Source organism: Heloderma suspectum, chromosome 2 (assembly GCF_057233095.1).
Source record: "Heloderma suspectum isolate Gila_16-S chromosome 2, 16-S_ref, whole genome shotgun sequence".
In the NCBI taxonomy this organism is placed as follows: domain Eukaryota; kingdom Metazoa; phylum Chordata; class Lepidosauria; order Squamata; family Helodermatidae; genus Heloderma; species Heloderma suspectum.
Genome location: NC_139459.1, coordinates 342,373,040 through 342,393,438, shown reverse-complemented (window position 1 = coordinate 342,393,438; position 20,399 = coordinate 342,373,040). Strand labels below are relative to the sequence as shown.

General features: G+C 46.0%; 1 protein-coding gene across 7 annotated transcripts; it reads right to left on the bottom strand.

The window, feature by feature from the left end:
• Positions 1 to 4,050: 4,050 nt before the first annotated feature.
• Positions 4,051 to 20,020, bottom strand: RPP21 (ribonuclease P subunit p21). 7 transcript variants are annotated; one of them, XM_084840839.1, is made up of 6 exons: positions 19,936 to 19,980; positions 19,294 to 19,419; positions 15,908 to 16,008; positions 15,230 to 15,312; positions 13,660 to 13,806; positions 4,051 to 4,195 (listed from the first exon to the last, which is right to left on the bottom strand). In XM_084840839.1, the coding sequence occupies exons 2-6, from the start codon at positions 19,339 to 19,341 to the stop codon at positions 4,131 to 4,133; spliced, it is 444 nt and encodes a 147-aa protein (XP_084696965.1). In that variant the 5' UTR covers positions 19,342 to 19,419; positions 19,936 to 19,980; the 3' UTR covers positions 4,051 to 4,130. The 7 variants fall into 7 exon arrangements, 5 of the variants coding, with proteins under 5 accessions (XP_084696965.1, XP_084696962.1, XP_084696961.1 ...); XR_014788614.1 differs by lacking the exon at positions 4,051 to 4,195 and adding an exon at positions 7,681 to 8,436 and having other exon boundaries at positions 13,660 to 13,984; positions 19,859 to 19,980; XR_014788613.1 differs by lacking the exon at positions 4,051 to 4,195 and adding an exon at positions 7,681 to 8,436 and having other exon boundaries at positions 13,660 to 13,984.
• Positions 20,021 to 20,399: the final 379 nt, after the last annotated feature.

Here is a 20,399-nt window from a genome sequence, read left to right as displayed (position 1 = left end):
AGAATGCTGCTCATGGTGAAGAGGAACTCTTTCACAACATCTAGCCAGGTCAAGAACGCTCTTGAGGAGGTAGGCATGTCATTGTCAACATCTACAGTCAAGAGACAGCTTTATGAATGTAAATACAGAGGCTTCACAACAAGGTGCAAACCACTGGTAACGCTCAAGAACAGACAGGCCAGATTAGCCCTTGCCAGCAAACACCTAAAAAAGCCTGCCCAGTTCTGGAATAAGATTCTTTGGACTGATGAAACCAAGATTAACTTGTACCAGAATGATGGGAAGAGAAAAGTATGGAGAAGGAAAGGAAGAGCTCATGATCCAAAGCATACCACATCATCTGTCAAACATGGTGGAGGCAGTGTTATGGCATGGGCATGTATGGCTGCCAATGGAACCAGGTCACTGTGTTTATTGATGACCTGACTGCTGATGAAAGCAGCAGGATGAATTCTGAAGTGTATAGGGCTAATACTTTCTGCTCAGATTCAGCCGAATGCTGCCAAACTGATAGGACGCTGCTTCATATTGCAGATGGATAATGACCCAAAACATACAGCAAAAGCTACCCAAAGTTTCTCAAGGCAAAGAAGTGGGATGTTCTTCAATGGCCAAGTCAGTCACCTGATCTCAACCCCAAAGAGCATGCTTTTCACTTACTGAAGACAAGACTGAAGGCAGAAAGACCCACAAACAAGCAGCAGCTGAAGGCAGCTACAGTAAAGGCCTGGCAAAGCATCTCGAGGGAGGAAACTCAGCATTTGGTCATGTCCATGGGTTCCAGACTTCAGGCAGTCATTGACTGCAAAGGATTTTCATCCAGGTATTCAAGGTGATCCTTAAGTCTGAAACGATGTTGGTTCGTTCCATTACTTATGAGCCACCAACGATGGAGGTGTGTATGCCACTGGCTGTCCTTCGTGGATGGTTAGTGCCCCACTTTTGTCAAACCCCTTGAATTACAGCTGAAAGTCCTGACTTCGCTCCCATCTGGGTGTGTTTCCTTTCAACTTCAATGTGGTTGTGTACAGAGGCCAACTGCCAAAACAGTTATCCTTGTTCCAATATTTCTGGCCCTGACTGTATTTGTATTGCCAAACCCCTTCATTTTATAGACCCCATTTTTGACCTAGTCTTTCCTCCTCCTCACCCCCTATATTTAGCCTGGAAAAAAATCCCACCAGCAACTACTATAGCTGTAGATCCATGAAATAGAAGAACCTACTGGATCAGATATGAAATCCATCTAGTTCAGCATTCTCTTCTCATCATGGCCAGCCTGATGTCTCTGGGGCATCACAAATGTAAGAACATAAGAGATGTTCTGGATCAGAGCAAAAGCTTATCTAGTCCAGCCATCTGTTCCTATGGTGCCCAGCCAGATGCCCATGGGAAGCCCACAAGCAGGACATGAATGCAACAAAACACACTCACACAAGCTTGTGTTCCTCAGCAACAGGTATTGAGAGGCATACTGTCTCTGACACTGGAGGTAGCATATAGCCATCAGGACCAGTAGCCACTGATAGTCTTCTCCTCCATGAATTTGTCTAATCCCCTTTTGAAGCTATCCAAATTGGTGGCCATCACTAGTTCTTGCAGCAAATTCCACAGTTTCGCTATGTGCTGTGTGAAGTACTTCCTTTTATCTATTCTGAAATCTCCCACCATTCAGCTTTACTGGATGACCCTGGGTTCTAGTGTTGCGAGAGATGGAGAAAAACATCTCCCTATCCATTTTCTCCATGCTATGCCCAACTTTATACATCTTTATCATCTCTCCCTGTTTTTAAAGCAAAAAAGTGCCAAATTCCCCATAGGGGAGTTGCTCCAGCTCCTTGATCATTTTGTTTGCCCCTTTCTGCACTTTTTCCAGCTCTACAACATCATTTTTGTGGTGCAGTGGCCAAAGGCTTGTATAAAGGCAGTATGATGTTGGCAGTTTTATTTTCAATTCCTTTCCTAATGATCCCCAACATGGAATTCGCCTTTGTCACAGCAGGAACACGCTGGCTTGATGTTTTCATCAAGTTATCCACCACAATGCCAAGATCTCTTTCCTGGTCATTCACTGCCAGTTCAGATCCCATCAGCATATACATGAAGTTTGGATTTGTTTGGTCTAAGTGTGCATCATTTTATGCTTGCTTACAATTGAACCTCATTTGCCATTTTAATGCCCATTCCTCCAGTTTGGAGATATCCTTTTAGAGCTCTTTGCGGTCCCTTTTCCCCCTTGTTGTTTATTCAGTCAGTCGCTTCCGACTCTTCATGACTTCATGGACCAGCCCACGCCAGAGCTTCCTGTCGGCCGTCGCCATCCCCAGCTCCCCCAGGGTCGAGTCCATCACCTCCAGAATATCATCTTGCCCTTGGTCGGCCTCTCTTCCTTTTGCCTTCCACTTTCCCTAGCATCAGCATCTTCTCCAGGGTATCCTGTCTTCTCATTATGTGGCCAAAGTACTTCAGTTTTGCCATTAGTATCCTTCCCTCTAGGGAGCAGTCTGGCTTTATTTCCTGGAGTATGGACTGGTTTGATCTTCTTGCAGTCCAAGGCACTCTCAGAGTTTTCCTCCAGCACCACAGTTCAAAAGCATCTATCTTCCTTCGCTCAGCCTTCCTTATGGTCCAGCTCTCGCAGGCATAGGTTACTATGGGGAATACCATTGCTTGAACTATGCGGACCTTTGTTGTCAGTGTGATGTCTCTGCTCTTCACTATTTTATCCAGATTTGTCATTGCTCTCCTCCCAAGAAGTAAACGTCTTCTGATTTCCTGGCTGCAGTCAGCGTCTGCAGTAATCTTTGTGCCTAGAAAGACAAAGTCTGTCACTGCCTCCACGTTTTCTCCCTCTATTTGCCAGTTATCAATCAAGCTGGTTGCCATAATCTTGGTTTTTTTGAGGTTTAACTGCAACCCAGCTTTTGCACTTTCTTCTTTCACCTTCATCAGAAGGTTCCTCAGCTTCTCCTCGCTTTCGGCCATCAAAGTGGTATCATCTGCATATCGGAGATTGTTAATGTTTCTTCCAGCGATTTTAACTCCAGCCTTGGCTTCATCAAGCCCAGCACGTCGCATGATGTGTTCTGCATACAGGTTGAATAGGTAGGGTGAGAGTATACAGCCCTGCTGTACTCCTTTCCCAATCTTAAACCAGTCCGTTGTTCCGTGGTCTATTCTTACCGTTGCTACTTGGTCGTTATACAGATTCCTCAGGAGGCAGACAAGATGACTTGGTATCCCCATCCCACCAAGAACTTGCCACAATCTGTTATGATCCACACAAAGGCTTTAGAATAGTCAATAAAACAGAAATAGATGTTTTTCTGAAACTCCCTGGCTTTCTCCATTATCCAGCGGATATTGGCAATTAGGTCTCTAGTTCCTTTGCCTTTTCAAAACCCAGCTTGTACATCCGGCAATTCTCATTCCATGAATTGCTGGAGTCTACCTTGCAGGATCCTGAGAATTACCTTAACCACCCTAAATAATTTGGTGTCATCAGCAAACTTGCTCAACCCAAACTCCATTTATGAACAAATTAAAAATCAGTAGCCCCAATAAAGACCCTTGGGGAACTGCCCAGTCCTCCAATGCGAGAACAGGAGGGGCCATAGCTCAGTGTGACAGAGCCCCTGCTTGGCATGCAGAAGGTCCCAGGTTCAATCCCCAGCGTCTCCAGGTTTAGCCAGAAAAGAATCCTGCCTGATATGCTGGAGAGCTGCTGCCAGTCAGTGTCAACAATACTGGGCTAAATGGACCAATGGTCTGGCTCAGTATAAGGTGGTTTCCTATGTTCCTAATTGTCCATTTATTGGTACTCTCTGCTTTCTGTTCTTTAACCAGTTACCAATCCATGAGAGGACCTCCTGTCTTATCCTATCACTGCTACATTTACTCAGGAGTTTTTGGTGAGTAACCTTGTCAAAAGCCCTTTGAAAGGCCCAGTAAACAATATCTACCAGATCACCCCTGTCCACATGCTTGTTGATACTCAAGAAGTACTCTAATCAAGAAACGCCCATTTAAGGTTAGGATATGAGTAACCAGCAGAGGGAGTGGGCCTACTAAAAAAAATTGAGAATGCTGGGAGTTGTCCAACGCATACCCTAATCCATGCCTTAGTTCTTCTAGCTCACCTCTTTGTCCCGTGGGTTTTTACAGTTCTGAGAACGTTGGCTCACTTCTCTGTTACCTGGAAAGGGAAGTGGCTGTATTTATCTCAAGAGCAATGACTCATCAGGCTGTACACTTACACACAGTGGGAGCAGACTACACAATATGCAATAATTCCGACAGTGGCCACAAAGATGGTTGAGTGGAATCTTTGTGGGCAAATGGGTCAGTGGAAAAAGTTTAGTAGACAGATCTATGGACAGAGCCACTGTTGCAAGCCAGGTCCATGCTGGAATTCTCATAAATGTGCAAGAATAAACACTTTTTACGATGCACAGGACAGTTTTGCACACACACATGTACAATCACGCAAAGGTTCAGGGTTGCTCAGTGCACTAGTCCTGGTTCCCAGCACTAGCACAGGACAAATAGTTCCTAACATGTGTTTTTTTTAGTTTAAATACTGCATTTTAAAATAATGGTTTAACATGCTATTTTAATCACTTTTTGTTTTTATGGGTAGTTGTGTGTTTTAAAAACTGCAAGCTGAGCTGACACGAGTAGAGTTCCTGTTGAAAGGCAAGATATAAATTCTTGTAATAAAGATGACGACAGGCAAATCCTAAACCAGATCATAAGGGAGTGGGGAAAGTTGTGCAATATGCCTGGCTTTCTCTGCTTTACTTCTGCTGTTGCCCCAGCCAGATGTTATGCCAGCCTTTGCCAATTCTCAGCATTCCCCCAGCCAGCCATGTTGGGAGTTGAAGTGGAAATGCCTAAGGTTTTTTAGAACCTAGTATATCCCTTGTTGAGAATAGCAAGGAGAGACAAGAAGGCCTTCTTAAATGAACAATGCAAAGAAATTGAGGAAAACAATAGAATGGGAAAGACTAGAGATCTTTTCAAGAAAATCGGAGATATCAAGGGAACATTTTGTGCAAAGACGGGCATGATAAAGGACAAAGAAGGCAGGGACCTCACAGAAGCAGATGAGATTAAGAAGAGGTGGAAAGAATACACAGAAGAACTATACAGGAAAGGTCTGAATGTCCTGGATAGCCGTGATAGTGAGGTCACTGAACTTGAGCCGGACATCCTAGAGAGTGAAGTCAAGTGGGCCTTAGCAAGCATTACTAACAACAAAGCTAGCGGAGATGACAGTATTCCAGCTGAGCTATTTAAAATCCTAAAAGATGATGCTGTTAAAGTGCTGCACTCAATATGCCAACAAATTTGGAACACTCAACAGTGGCCACAAGACTGGAAAAGGTCAGTTTACATTCCAGTTCCAAAGAAGGGCAATGCCAAAGAGTGTTCAAACTACCGTACAATTGCGCTCATTTCACATGCCAGCAAGGTTATGCTCAAAATCCTACAAGCTAGGCTTCAGCAGTATGTGAACCGAGAACTACCGGAAGTACAAGCTGGGTTCCAAAGAGGCAGAGGAATTAGAGATCAAATTGCCAACATTCGCTGGATCATGGAGAAAGCAAGAGAATTCCAGAAAAACATCTATTTCTGCTTCATTGACTACGCTAAAGCCTTTGATTGTGTGGATCACAACAAACTGTGGGAAATTCTTAAAGAGATGGGAGTACCAGACCACCTTACCTGTCTCCTGAAAAACCTGTACGAAGGTCAAGAAGCAACAGTAAGAACCAGACATGGAACAACCGATTGGTTCAAAATTGGGAAAGGAGTACGACAAGGCTGCATATTGTCACCCTGCTTATTTAACTTATATGCAGAGTACATCATGAGAAACGCCGGGCTGGATGACTCATAGGTCGGAATTAAGATTGCCGGGAGAATTATCAACAACCTCCGATACGCAGACGATACCACCCTAATGGCAGAAAGCAAAGAGGATCTAAAGAGCCTCTTGTTGAGGGTGAAAGTGGAGAGTGCAAAAGCTGGTTTGAAACTCAACATTAAAAAAACGAAGATCATGGCATCTGGCCCCATCACTTCCTGGCATGTAGAAGGGGAAGAAATCGAAGCAGTGACAGATTGTATTTTCTTGGGCTCCAAGATCACTGCAGATGGTGACTGTAGCCATGAAATTAAAAGACGCTTGCTCCTGGGGAGGAAAGCTATGGCAAACCTAGACAGCATAGTAAGAAGCAGAGACATCACCTTGCCGACAAAGGTCCGTATAATCAAAGCTATGGTTTTCCCAGTAGCAACGTATGGCTGTGAGAGCTGGACTATAAGGAAGGCTGAGCGCCAAAGAATTGATGCTTTCGAGCTGTGGTGCTGGAGAAGACTCTTATGAGTCCCTTTGACTGCAAGGAGATCGAATCAGTCAATCCTAAAGGAAATCAACCCTGAGTGCTCATTGGAAGGACAGATCCTGAAGCTGAAGCTCCAATATTTTGGCCACCTAATGTGAAGAGAAAACTCTCTGGAAAAGACCCTGATGCTGGGAAAGGTTGAAGGCAAAAGGAGAAGGGGACAGCAGAGGATGAGATGGTTAGATAGCATCACCGATGTGATGAATATGAACTTCAGCACACTCCGGGAGAGAGCGGAGGACAGGAAGGCCTGGCATGCTGTGGTCCATGGGGTCACGAAGAGTTGGACACAACTTAATGACTGAACAACAACATATCCCTTGTGTGTAAGAGAGGGGTAAATGACACAGCCTGTTCACATGGTTTGTTAAAGAGCGTGCTTTAGGTGACCACTTTTATTTTCAAGGAAAACCAGTGGCATGGGCCCTGATGCAGAGCAGGGGCCCTTAGCCGTTTCCCATGAAAAATCCCTCTTGCCAGCTATTTGCCTCATAAGGTGCTGTTTACTGACTTGGAGTCCCTGTTTTCCCACCGACTTCCCAGAGGGAAAGGGGTTTGTGGTCTTGCTGTGAGAGGAAAGAGGTGGCTACTAACATCAGGGTTTCACTACTTGAGAATTTTGAGGACTCCCAGAAGATCATTAATTGTAATGAACGTGCTGCCGTATTAGCTTATGGAGGACACTTCGGGTTTATATGTGTGGATGCTATTGGCATCAGGTACTATGTCTGACACAGTCTTGTACCTCCCAACAATGTGCTGGGCCAGATGAGAGGCTGTGGCATTTTGTATTTTTAACCTAGAGTGCATAATTTTGGCTTAACCCCTCTGCTAACAGGGGAAGGGCTAGGGATGGCTGCGATTTGTGAAATCCATCCCGTTCCATAAGAGGGTTTGCAACGATTTATGTCACCTATGTTAGTATGTAACATTTAGCGTATCGTCCCCCTTTCCATTCAACTTTTCCCTGCGTGTATTTTCCAGCATGGCATATGTCTCAGCAGAAACTTGCACACTTTCCTTCAAATAAATATGCGCAAGTTTCGGGAAAGTAAAAAGGGAAATCTGAAAGTCCATGGACTCTGCGTGGCCCCAGGAGGCCACTCCGCAGTGGATTCCATAGGCTGAATTCTTAGAACTCTGAACTCCTTGTAGTCCGTCTCAGATTTCTCTAGCATCCCTAAGAAAGGCAAACTGAATCAACCAGCCCCAGACAACAGTACAAGTACAACCTTTTTGAAACAATTTTTTATTTTCTGGTTTTTATACAGCTTTCTCCTGTACAAGACTGAGGCTGGATTGGAGGTACCCTGCCCTTGCATTCTTTCACCTCAAGCTCCAATGGGAAAGTGCTCACCCAAATCTCCTGGCATCAGTATCTCCAGTCCTCCAGAACTGGGACTTACCTAGCTACATACCCACCCTCCTCCCAAACTGATGTCACAGCTGGCAAAACCCAGGTAGTGCCAATTCGAAGAGAGGCATACATGCAGGCAAAAAAGAGGAACAGAGGGCGAAGGGATTTCTAGCTATGGAGATGCTGGGAGAAAGGGGACACAGGCAATGGTGATGAGTGAAGCCTCCTCAGCAGACCACTGTGGGCCGTATGAGAGGACATAACACCCGCCCCCACTCTGCTACCTCAAAACTGGTTGCTCTATAGAAGAGGACCAATATCCCCAAACTCATCTTGCCTCAGGCATCCAAATCTCGCAAGTAACTAGCTGGCCTTTCACATGCAAAAATATAGTCCACAATCTTCTCTTGCTAGCTGCATTTGTTTCTCTGCCCCAGCTAAGGGCTAAACCCACCCAACCCAATTTGTTAAGAACTCGCAGGTGCCTGCCTAATTAGGAAGATCCCATTCCCAAGGAATGCTTCCCCCTTGGGCCCTTCTACCCTTTATATTTGGCGCCTACTGTGGTCTCCTCAGTGGCAGGATGGCTGCAAGGCCTGGAAGTGGGGGCTGTTGCCTTTTCCGTCTGGAGGACCTTGGGTGGCTGTTGCACTGAGCTGGGTGTCTGGCCTGCAGTGGGACACAAGGAAACAAATGGCCCATGATGATTCCATTGAGGCCTCCTCCTAAAAATGATTTCTGCAGCTACATTCTCTGCACCACCCTCTCCCTGTATTATTTCCACTTTTTCATTCTTACAAGCAGGCTTTGCATCTCTTTGTCTCACTATATGTATTTTGCATGGTTTTCTTTTTATCTACAGAGGGGATGTCTTTAAAATATGCTCATATAGGATATTTCTTATGACCAGCGCCCATGACAGTTTGAGGTTCATAACACAATCCTATATGTAAGTTCCACTGAGTTCAATGGGGTTTACTCCCAAATATGTGGAGGGATAGGACTGCAGGCAATACAGGAAGATGCACACTGGATAATTTTGTCTTTTTCTTTCCAGTGTTGCTTCTTTCTGCTTCACTCTGTCTTGGCCTAGCCTTGCCCTCACAAACTAGCAAACAAAAAGGAAATGCCCAATGATAGTTACTAGGCTGAAAGAATCCAATTATATTTAAAATCTTTTTTTTTAATCTTTAGAGCATAATTTTTTATCCACCCTTCTATATTGTCTGTCTTAATTAACTCCTCTGCCTTGCTTGGCCCAACTCCACCACCACATAAGCAGAGAACAATAATCTTGTCTAGCCTGTGCCTTTGCCCATGTGATTTTAGTGAGAGAAACTGGAAGCCCAGTACTTTCAAGAAGCAAGAGCTGGTAGTTAGGCTGGGCAGAACCATTTTCATGAGATGAAAAACTGAAATTAATGCTCATGTTTGGTAGGTAACTTCATTTTTATGAGACTGTACGTTTAGCATGTTTATGATGAGATGTAATTGTAACAATGCTACTTTTTTAAGTTAGAGAGAAATTCAGTATTTTATTATGAGGGTTTTTAAAAATTAAAAATGGATTTAAATTTTTAAAAATCAGATTTACATCAAATAAATTTAATTAAAATATTAATTATTATCCACTCTGCTGTAGATGCACAGGGGCACTCTCGTAGCCCCTATTTCCTCTGTACAACAGAAGTGTAGAACCTGATGTTGCACTCCAACTCCCCTCAGCCTTAGCCACCATGGCCAATGTTTAGGGATGACAGGAGTTGTAGTCCATCATTATCTGGAGGGCTGCAGGTTCCCCATTCTTGCTACGCAACAAGAACATATTCCTCTGACGGGACTGCTGTGAGGATGAATACAGTCAGGGATCGCATGGGATTTTTGAAGACTAGAAGTGCTACAGATGTGTTGAGTAAAAATTGACTCCCATCTCTGTTGCAAACTGGCAACGGTTCTTTTTAGGATTCAGAATACAATGAACACACTAATGGATGAAGGTGAAAGATTTTATGAAGCTGGAGCAAATTAACCAAGCCAATAAGAAAGCAGAACATGATAACTGCAGCATTCTACTTTAAAGCTTATGTCCTTACTGCCACTGGGAACTCCCCCTCAGAATCAGTGGTGAATGCACTCCAATGGCCTGCCTTACGCAGCGCTTTTTTGGATCGGTCTGTGTTGAGGTTCTAAATTGGGAGGGTCCCAGGGATACTTAGACTATCCCATTGATTCCTCCTATTCTGGACATAGTCCAATAACTTCGAGAACGTTTGGGAGTAACCCAGCAGAGATAACTCCCATCCCAACTACTCTGCTAACAAGTGGTCTAACCTTCAGATTTTGCCAGAGGCTTATCTACGAGCCTTGAGCTGTACAGTCTCAAACAGATAACTGGCCCTGGGAACTAATGGGAAGAGAAGCTTAGCTAAGTGGTAAAAGAAACGACTGGACATCTAGACATGAGAAGGAGCTATTTGTTGTGCACCGCTGACGCTTCAACTAACAACGGTCTTCTGCGTTTCCACTACACCATCCCCACCTCATCTGCTTTCTTGTGGCTAAACCTCTCTCACCTGAAGGCCCAAACAGACTCAGCCCTCAGTTTCACTGCTTTCACTCCAGTTCACAGTCAATGACCTCCAAACAACCCTCATAGCACTACATCCAGAGGTCTGGAACTTCAGTTCTCTTATAACTGGCCTTGCTCTGCCACATTCCTTGGCTCTTCTCCTACTAATCCAGCCTTCCCCAAACTGGTGCCCTCCAGATGTTATACTCCAACTCCCATCATCCCCAGCCAGCACGATCAATTGCCAGGGATGCTTGGAGTTGTAGTCCAAAACATCTGGAGGGCACCAGGTTGAGGAGGGCTACGCTAATCCAATCCTTACATTTTCTGATTCCATCCCTCAAAAATCTCACGTCCTCTACAAGTGGCCTCAACTCTTCAGCTGGCCTGTGGTGCAGTTTGGTAATTTTAGATTCTGGACTTAATGGCTTTACAGGGCCCCTCCCTCTTTGGATGATGATATGTTACTTACTGAATTTCAGTTACTTGGTAATGCAGCAAGCCAGCTCTGCTGCATTTGAGGACTCACTTGCAATATGCTGAGAGGGGCCCTGGGCTTCTGAATCTGTTCACTAGACCTTGGCTTCTGCCCTGAAGTCCTGCCATGACAGCACCGCTGACAGGCCTACTGCCATCCCTTTGACCCCATGCCATCCAGTTTTTGGCTCAGAAGTCACCCCACAACCACTCTCCGCTTCTTATTTATTTTATTTATATATTTTAAAATATTTATATACCGCTCCTCATCAGAAGATTTCGGAGCGGTGAACAACGTAAGAATAAAACAATGGTTAAAAGAGTTAAAACATTTTTAAAAAGACAAATCCCAACGAAGTGGAATTCAACAACCCACGGCTAGTCATGCAAGGAAGGCCTCTTGCAAAAACAATGTCTTCAGGAGGCGCCGGAAAGAACACAATGTTGGTGCCTGCCTGACCTCTAAAGGCAGGGAATTCCACAGGAAGGGGGCCACCACACTGAAGGCTCTTCTCCTGGTGGACTCCAACCGGGCCATAGGTCCATGCGGAACCACCAGGAATGTGCCCTCTGATGACCTCAGTGACCAGGCAGGTTGGTAGGGAAGGAGGCGCTCTCTCAGGTATCCAGGTCCCAAGTTGTTTAGAGCTTTGTACACTAGTACTAATACCTTAAACCTGGCCCGGTAGCGAATAGGCAGCCAGTGCAGTTCCCTCAGCAAAGGAGTTACACGCTGAAAAGGGGCAGCTCCCGACAACAGCCGAGCTGCTGCATTCTGCACTAGCTCCAGCTTCCGGACCAGCCTTAAGGGCAGCCGCACATAGAGCGCACTGCACTAATACAGTCTTGAGGTTACTAATGCCTGTACCACCATGGTCAGGCTATCCCTGTCCAGGAGAGGCCGTAGCTGGCAAACCAGCCAAAGCTGGTAAAAGGCACTCTGAGCTGCCGCAACCACTTGGGCCTCCAGCGACAATGATGGATCTAGGGGTACCCCCAGACTACGGACCTGATCTTTCAGAGGGAGTGCAACCCCATCCAGAACAGGCAATGAGCCTATCTCCCGGACCCGGGAACCACTCACCCACAGGGCTTCCGTCTTGCCAGGATTCAGCTTCAGTTTATTGGCCCTCATCCAGCCCATCACTGAGTCTAGGCACTGATTCAGGACTTGCACAGCCTCTTCTGATTCAGATGTCACAGGGAGACAGAGCTGTGTGCCATCAGCATACTGATGGCATTTAGCTCCAAATCCCCTAATGACCGCTCCCAGCGGCTTCATATAGATGTTAAAGAACACTGGGGACAGGATGGTACCCTGCGGCACCCCATAGCTCAATTGCCAAGGGGCCGAGGAACAGTCACCCAATGTTACTCTCTGAAATCGGCCCCGTAGGTAGGACCGGAACCACTGTAGCACAGTGCCTCCAATACCCATCCCACGGAGTCGATCCAGGAGGATATCATGGTCAATGGTATCAAAAGCCGATGAGAGATCGAGCAGAATTAACAGGGTTTCACTCCCCGTCCCTCTCTCGATGAAGGTCATCCATCAGGGCGACCAAGGCTGATTCAGTCCCATAACCAGAACAAAACCCAGACTGAAATGGGTCTAGATAATCAGTATCCTCCAAGAGTGCCTGCAATTGGTTCGCTACAACCCTCTCAAGTACCTTCCCTAGAAAAGGGGTATTTGCAACTGGGCGGTAGTTGTCTAATACTGTTGGGTCCAGGGTGGACTTCTTCAGGAGTGGCCACAGTACTGCCTCCTTATGGACAGCAGGGACCACCCCTTCCCATAGGGAAGCATTTATCACTCCCTGGACCCACCCAGTCATACCCCTTCGGCTAGCTTTTATTAGCCAGGAGGGACAGAGATAAATAGGGCACGTGGTTGGTCGCATTATTGCAAGCATCTTGTCCACATCATCAGGCTGTAACAACTGGAACTGATCCCACAAAATCAGGCAGATGGTGGCATCAGACACCTTGACTGGTACTGCACTAACAACAGCATCAAGGTCACTGCAGAGACAAGTGATTTTGTCCTCAAAGTGCAATGCAAAAAGGTCACAGCGGGTCCTCGACGGGGCCAGGGCTCCATTTACTGGGGAAGATGTTAACAACCGCCGGACCACCCGGAAGAGCTCCGCTGGACGGCTACTTGAGGACGCAATGGAGGCAGCAAAATAAATCTTCTTTGCTTCCCGCGCTGCCATGCAATAGGCACGATTATGCACTCTACTAGAGCATGCTCGGTCGTCTTCACTTCGAGTCTTGCACCATTTGCACTCCAGCCAACGTCCATCCTGTTTCATTGACCGCAGCTCCCCAATATACCAGAGAGCAGAACGGGCTCCACAGTGCCAGAGACAGCACTCAGGTGCGATCATGTTAATGGCCCTTCGCATCTCGGGTCTTGGCTGGATCACCAGCTCTCTCCACTAGAAAATCCCCAGGAGCATTCAGAAATCCATTGGATTCCATCAGTCTCCTAGGGCGGACCATCCGAATAGGCCCCCCACCCCCACGGGAGGAGAGTAATGCCGTAAGTTCAAATCTCACCAGGAAATGGTCTGACCATGACAATGGGGTTACTTGGAGCTCCCAAATCTTCAGACTACCCATCTCACAATTTGGAGCAAAATCCAAATCTTTGCTAATGGCCTCCAGTGAATTAAGCTCAATACAGTTAGAGGCCTCCCATCAATGGAGAACAGAAAGACTGTAAGCTTTTTCAAAAGGATTGGGAGAGAACTTCAAAAGCAAGCAAGCAAGCACCATCCCCCCCTCAGCTCTTAGTATCTGCTCACTACTCCAAGAGACCCATAGCTACATTTGCTTACCTTTTGGTCCTTCACTGACTGGTGTCTGGTTCTCTAGTAATGCCTCAGGTTGCTCCGACCACAACTTATAGTCAGGGTTGCTGAGGAAACGCTTGGTTAGGCCGCAGTTGAGACACCGCACAGCAGTCCACCGCTGATTACGGCACTCTAGTTGGAGAGGTGAGGAGTGAATGAGTCACAGAAGCCTGCAAAGAGATCACCAAGCCGTCCTTCCCTGGACTGATTGTTCTTTCTCCCAAATGTTTCACTATGCGCCAGCAGACCAGCAATTCCTTAACTTTCTTGCCCAGCCTCGCTTCAGAGATTCTCAGTCCAGGACAGCCTACTTCAAAACAGAAATTGGACACTTCACTGGGGAGGGAGAAAGCCATGGGAAAAAGCCATATGGGCAAGAGAACATACAACTGCCTTCTGCTCTCAAGTTCTTCAGCTGTAGCTGGGTCATTGTCATGCTTTTCAACTCAAATATGAAGTCTCTAAGGTGGACATGGCCTACAGAGGAAAATGGCAGTCTCAATGCAAAGTGCAAGTCACAATGACCTGCCAGGTTGGGTTCTCAATCCAAAGTTACCTGGAAAGTTATTCAGGCCCCTATCTAGAACTGTGCAAGGAAGGTGGAATAGAAACAGCATGGATTTAAGTAACGGAAGCAGTTTGGTGGATTCTGGAGTGCTGAGGTTGGTTTTGAGGCTAGCATTCCCTGCCTGTGTGCTTGTTTCTGTGCCCCACATAACACCTGCTCAATCTTGTAAAGAACTATCATATTACAAAGCCATCTTAAATCTCCAGTGGTCTCTCTTTCCTCCAAAGGAAACAGATCCTACAATGCAGGGGTGCAGAACCCTCCAAGGTTCTCCAGAAAGCCATGCCCCCTTCCCCTGGTCCCAGTCCCTTTCTCCTGCCCACTGATAGTTTGGTGCAGTCCCCCCACCCCCAATTCTAAAAGCTTGAAATGCTTCTCCTATGGCTGTTACTGGCGGTAAGAGCTTTAAGCTACAATATGCTGGTAGTGCTGATATTTTGACCCTGCCCCTTTTGCCTTTGGCCCCGCCCACCACTGGAATGCAGCCCCTGAGAGCTTCTGCAAAATGGAATTTGGCCATCAGGCTGAAAGAGGCTGTGCACCCCTGCTATAAAAGTTTCCCTAGGTTCCTGACTGCTTGGGGGAAAGGGGAAGGTCACCTGAAAACCTGGGCTCTAGTCCATACTGTGCAGCTCATTCCCTCATTCTGAGGGAAGATCAGGCTACAACTTACCAGTGGAAATGTGGCCTGATCCACCACCATAATCCCTGGGGAGGCTCAGAGCAATACAAACATATAGATCACCCCACCCAGAGGTGTTTCAAGGTAACAGGGAAACTCCAAGCATCCCCTTGTTGTACCTCTCCAATCTTCTAAACTTGTTGCATCCCACCCTCAGCAACATAGCTTCCCTGTGGAGAAAACACTGTGCCAGACTCACTGACCGCTCTCTTCCTCCTCATTTGTGGTGCTGTATGGCTCCACCATTGCTGTTGGGTGGATCCATACAGCACCACAAATGAGGAGGAAGAGACAGGATCACTTACTTCTTTGGCGCACAGTTGAGCTGACCCCAGGGACGAGAAGGGAGAAGCAAGATTTGCAGATGGTCCTTTTCACAGAGGGGTCCCTGCAAGGCAAACAGAAATAAGAAGTAGAAATCTTTGTTCAGAGGACTGGGTAATGCAGTTCAGGACACACAAACAAACAATCATTTAAAACATATGAAAAATTCAAGCAAGCAGAAGACATAGTAACAGGTAAGTTAACAATATCAGTACCAATAATATTATACTCAGATCAAACAATTAACTAAATGGTTCATATTAAGAGACCCAACAGTAAGATACCTCATCCACATCAAACTCGCAACAAAACAGGGAAAGAAAACACATACGCGCAGCACTTCACACAGCCCACTCTCAAGCAGCAGGAAAAGTCACTCTTCTCACCAGGGTCCCATGTCCTGAGCCAAAAAAAGGGCACCCTCATCCCTATGGCCACTCCTCTCCTGGCTGTCTCCTGTCAGCAGAGCACTAGGAAAGGGAAGACGTGAGAAGCCTCTCACCTGGGCAGATGCCTTCTTTCTGTCCTAAAGACAGCACAAACACCTCCACACATAGCAGCAGCAGCTTGAAAACAGCCATGCGCTGATGGCAAACACAGAGTTTCTCTCCCCATTCACTCTTGCTCTCTCCTCTCCACCCCCCGATCCTGGCACTCACTGTCTTAAGACGAGCCGTCGGCTGATACTGTTCTGCGTGTGGCAGTAGAAGCGGGCCAACTCCTGGTTGTCTGGGTTTTGTGCAAGAACGCAGTGTGCTGCCTGTTGCAGGGAGTGGAGAAAAGCCAAACCTCCTTATTATCGCCATCACTAACTGCATCCCCACAGAGATGCCCCGGGCCATGTGCATTCCATACACCCTTGGCTGCACTCTGCAATGAGGACTTGCAGAGGATTATCCAGACCTTATCGCAGCGAGGACGGCAAAGAGTCCTGTAGCAACTTCAAGGCCAAATATTCTATGGCATACGCTTTCATAGGCCAGGAGTCCCAGTATCAAAAGCATAACATGATCTAAATGGCTAGGCAGTTTGTCCCATGATGCGTATTAATCTTAGAACATAAAGAGAGCCATCCTGGATCAGACCAAAGGTCTATCTAGTCCAGCATCCTGTTCACATAGTGGCCGAGCAGCTGCCTGTGGGAAGCCCACAAGTAATGGGACATGAGCACAACAGCACCCTCCCGCCCATGGTCCCCAGCAACTGGCATTCAGAGGTATGCTGCCTCCACTACTAGAGGCAATACATAGCCACCATGACTAGCAGCCACTGATTTCCTTAGCTACGCTGAGATGACGGCGTTACCATCAATTACTACGGTTGGGAAGGGTTTTTATGCTTCTGCTGCATACTTTTAAGCTTTAAATACATTGTCACAGACTGTACATTTTGCACGCCATTACCATTTAATCTCTGTTTACATCAAATCTGGCAGCCAGGTTGGTCTCTGGGACATCCTGTGGAGACCATATTATACTGGTTTTGAAATCAGGTGAACTCAGTGGCACGGAACACCTTTTATCAGCTTAGGCTGGTATACCAACTACGCCCTTATCTGGACAGAGATAGCCTAGCTAGTTATCCATGCTCTGACAACCTCTCATCTGGATTACTGCAGTGTGTTATATGTGGGGCTGCCTTTGAAAAAAGACCGGAAACTTCAGCTGATCCAAAACAGGGCAGCAAGATTGTTAACAGAGACTGGCCAACAAGATCACACTACACCAGTACTTTTCCAGCTACACTGGCTGCCAGTCCATTTCCAGACCCAATTCAAAGTGCTGGTATTAACATTCAAAGCCCTTAACAGCTTGGGGCCCGATTATCTGAAGGATTGCCTCCTCCCATATGTGCCTGCCCGGACCCTAAGATCATCCTTGGCGGTCCTTCTCCATGAGCCCCTGCCAAAGGTAGTGAGGTGGGTAGCTACCAGGAAGAGGACCTTTTCTGCTGTGGCACCCCCAGCTGTGGAATGAGCTCCCTAGAGAGGTTCACCTGGCACCTACATTGTACGCCTTCCAGCACCAGATGAAGACCTTTTTATTCTCCCAGTACTTTAGTATTTTAGCTTCCTAGTCTTTTAGCTTTGGTGTTTTAAATCTTTATTTTAAATTTATGCATCGCTGCTAGGTTTTATTCTGGTTGCACTGTTATATTGTGGTTTTAAGCTTTCAAAATTTATGAAAGCCTCCTCCCTTACCAACCTGCCCGGTCACTGAGGTCATCGGGAGGGCTCACTCCTGGTGGCTCCACATGGACCTATGGCCTGATTGGAGTCCACCAGGAGCCTTCAGCCTGGCAGCCCCCTTCCTTTAGAGTTCCCTGCCCCTGGAGGTCAGGCAGGCACCAACACTGGGTTGTTTCCGGGGCCTCCTGAAAGCAGCACTGTTCCAGGGGGCCTTCCTCAATTGACCAGTCACGGCTTTTATTGGCATTGTGTTTTCAAGCAAGTATAATTTTGATGTGGTGTTTTTACTCTTTTTATTCTTTTACTATTATTCTTTGTGTTCATCGCTCTGAAATCTATTCCAGATATGGAGCGGTATACAAATATTGTAAATAAATACATGTTATATGCTGTGCTTTGTGGTTTTAAATTCTGTGAACTGCCCAGACAGCTTCGGCTATTAGGTGGTATAGAAATGAAATAATAACATAAATACATCTTTACATTGGCTGCCAATTTGTTTCCAGGCAAAATATAAAGTGCTGGTTCTAACCTTTAAGGCTTTACATGGCCTAGGTCCAAGGTCCCCTTCTCCCCTACATCCCAGTCTGCCACTTAAGGTCCTCTGAGGGTTATCTGCTGTGGCTGCCTAATGTAAGATTGGCAGCTGCACATGACAGGACCTTTTCCTTCCCGCCCCTCAGCTGTGGAACGATTTGCCAATTGAAATGTTCTTGCTGACCTCTTTGAATGTTTTAAAGCAGGAATTAAATACTCTTATTATTCCGGCAGGTTTTCCCTTTTTAGAATCCTTATTTCTCTTTCCTGATTATTATATACTGTTTCTAGGCTGCATTTTGTTTTCGTGTGTATAATTTAGTTTTTAACTCTGTATGCCGCCTAGAGTATTTTGTATATAGGCAGGTTATAAATTGAATAAATAATAATAATACTGTATATACCTGCCAAATGAGGATAACACTTTATGAAATGGACTCACGAAAGCTTATGCCATAATAAGTTTGCAAGCTTTTTAAGTGCTACGAGAATTACTGTTGCTCCTAAGTAGACATATTCACATGGGTACAGAGAGAGGCTGGTTTGTTTGTTTTTTTAAACAAAATGAAGCCAAAAGGCCAAGCAATATAAGATAAATAGTGTAGCATAGCAGTTAGAGCAGGAAGACACAAGCTCAAATCCCCATTCAGTCACAAAACATACTGGGAGACCTTGAGTCAGCCACTAATTCTCAGCCTAAGCTACCTCGCATGGTTATTGTGAGGATAAGAAGGTTAAGGAATAAAAAATCGTGGTTGCTACCCTGAGCTCTTTGGAAGGATAAAAATTACACATAAATAAATATAGCCAGTGATTTACATTACTTTTCAGAGCACAAATGATTGCAAGATCTGATGCAAAATCTGGTCGCATCGCTTCTAACTAGCAGCCACTGGTGCTCTATCCACATAGCAAGATCGACAGTGTCACTCGCCTGCATTGCGGCAATTATTTTCTATAGTGAACTAGCTGTTCCCAGGCTCTGTTGCATCCAAGTTCCATTATATCAAAATTGTTCTTTTGCTATTTTTATACTGAGATTTGGCACACAAATCAGATACTGAGAACTCAGCTCTCTTTATCACAAATCAGGCCCTTAAAAAAAGAGGGGAAAATGAATTATCAATCCATTCACCCATCCCCGCTTTTGTGTGTGTGTGTGTGTGTGTGCGTGCGAGAGAGAGAGAGAGAGAGAGAGGAAATTCTGTGTGCTTTTGTGAATAAGACAGCAAAAGTCAACAAGAAAAGTCCTGCAGGGTCCCATGCAACCCCCACCTCAAGCAGTGAACACCACTGCTGCACAGGGAACACACTTCTTACCTGGTAGAGGAAACTCAGTCTCTGAAATGCTTCTTTGTCCTTGATCATGGCTGGTGGTAAAACAATCTATGCAAGACTCTTAATGATGGCAGTGAGGGAACAGAAGCCAAACCTGCAGAAAAGAGGCTTAAAACAAATATTAACGGGCATCAGTGATCAGCAGATGTCAATCTAACCCACACACCCATCACATGGGATTACCCAGCCTTCCTCAACTTGGCACCCATCAGATGTTTTGGACTGCAACACCCAGCACCCCTGCCATTGGCCATGCTGGCTGGGACTGATGGGCATTGTAGTCCAAAACATCTTGGGGCGGCAAGATTGGGGAACTACTCCAATGTCTTCTGCTTCTTGCTAGATCTTAAGCGTACGAGCAATTTCTTCATAGCCCACATATAAATCATCAGAGCTCGGGCCAACCATGCAGTCATTCACCTAGCAGATTTTATTACTGCCAAAGTCTGAACAATTCTGGAGAGCAGCAGGTGGAGTAAGGCTGCATTAATCTATTAGCCCTTGCGGGGGGATTTCGCAGTCTTCTAGCCCTTCATGACTAACCCACCCCAGATTCTAGCTTGGCTTCCACGATGCTGTTAGTCCAGTAACACTGCTTATCCAGGCACCAGCACAGCCTCTCACCAATCGCGCGCAAGCCGTTTCCCCGACCTGATCGCTCTCCGCAATGAGGAGGCCGGCACGCATCTTCTTCCGGCTTTGCAACAGCAAAGGTACCTGGGAAATGTAGTCCCCCTCCAGTTCCATTCAACGGAACGGACGTTGATGTAAAACAGCGACCTGGCACGCCACGATTGCTTCGTAACATGGCACAAAAGATTAAAAAAAAAGTAGTTGAAGACGGGGGAATGGTTATGTGTCTATGCACTGGGGCCCTCAGAAGTAAGTAGCCAATGTTATTCCTTTTTAGAGTAGATCCATTGAAATGATTGGGACTTAAATTAGTTATGACTAACTTAAGTCCCAGTCATTTGAAAAGGTCTACTCTAAGTAGGACTAACATTGGATACTACTCCCAGACACTGGCGCTTGACATTTTAAACAGCTTAAACAACAGAGGGTTTTGTGGCACCTTGAAGACTAGCAAA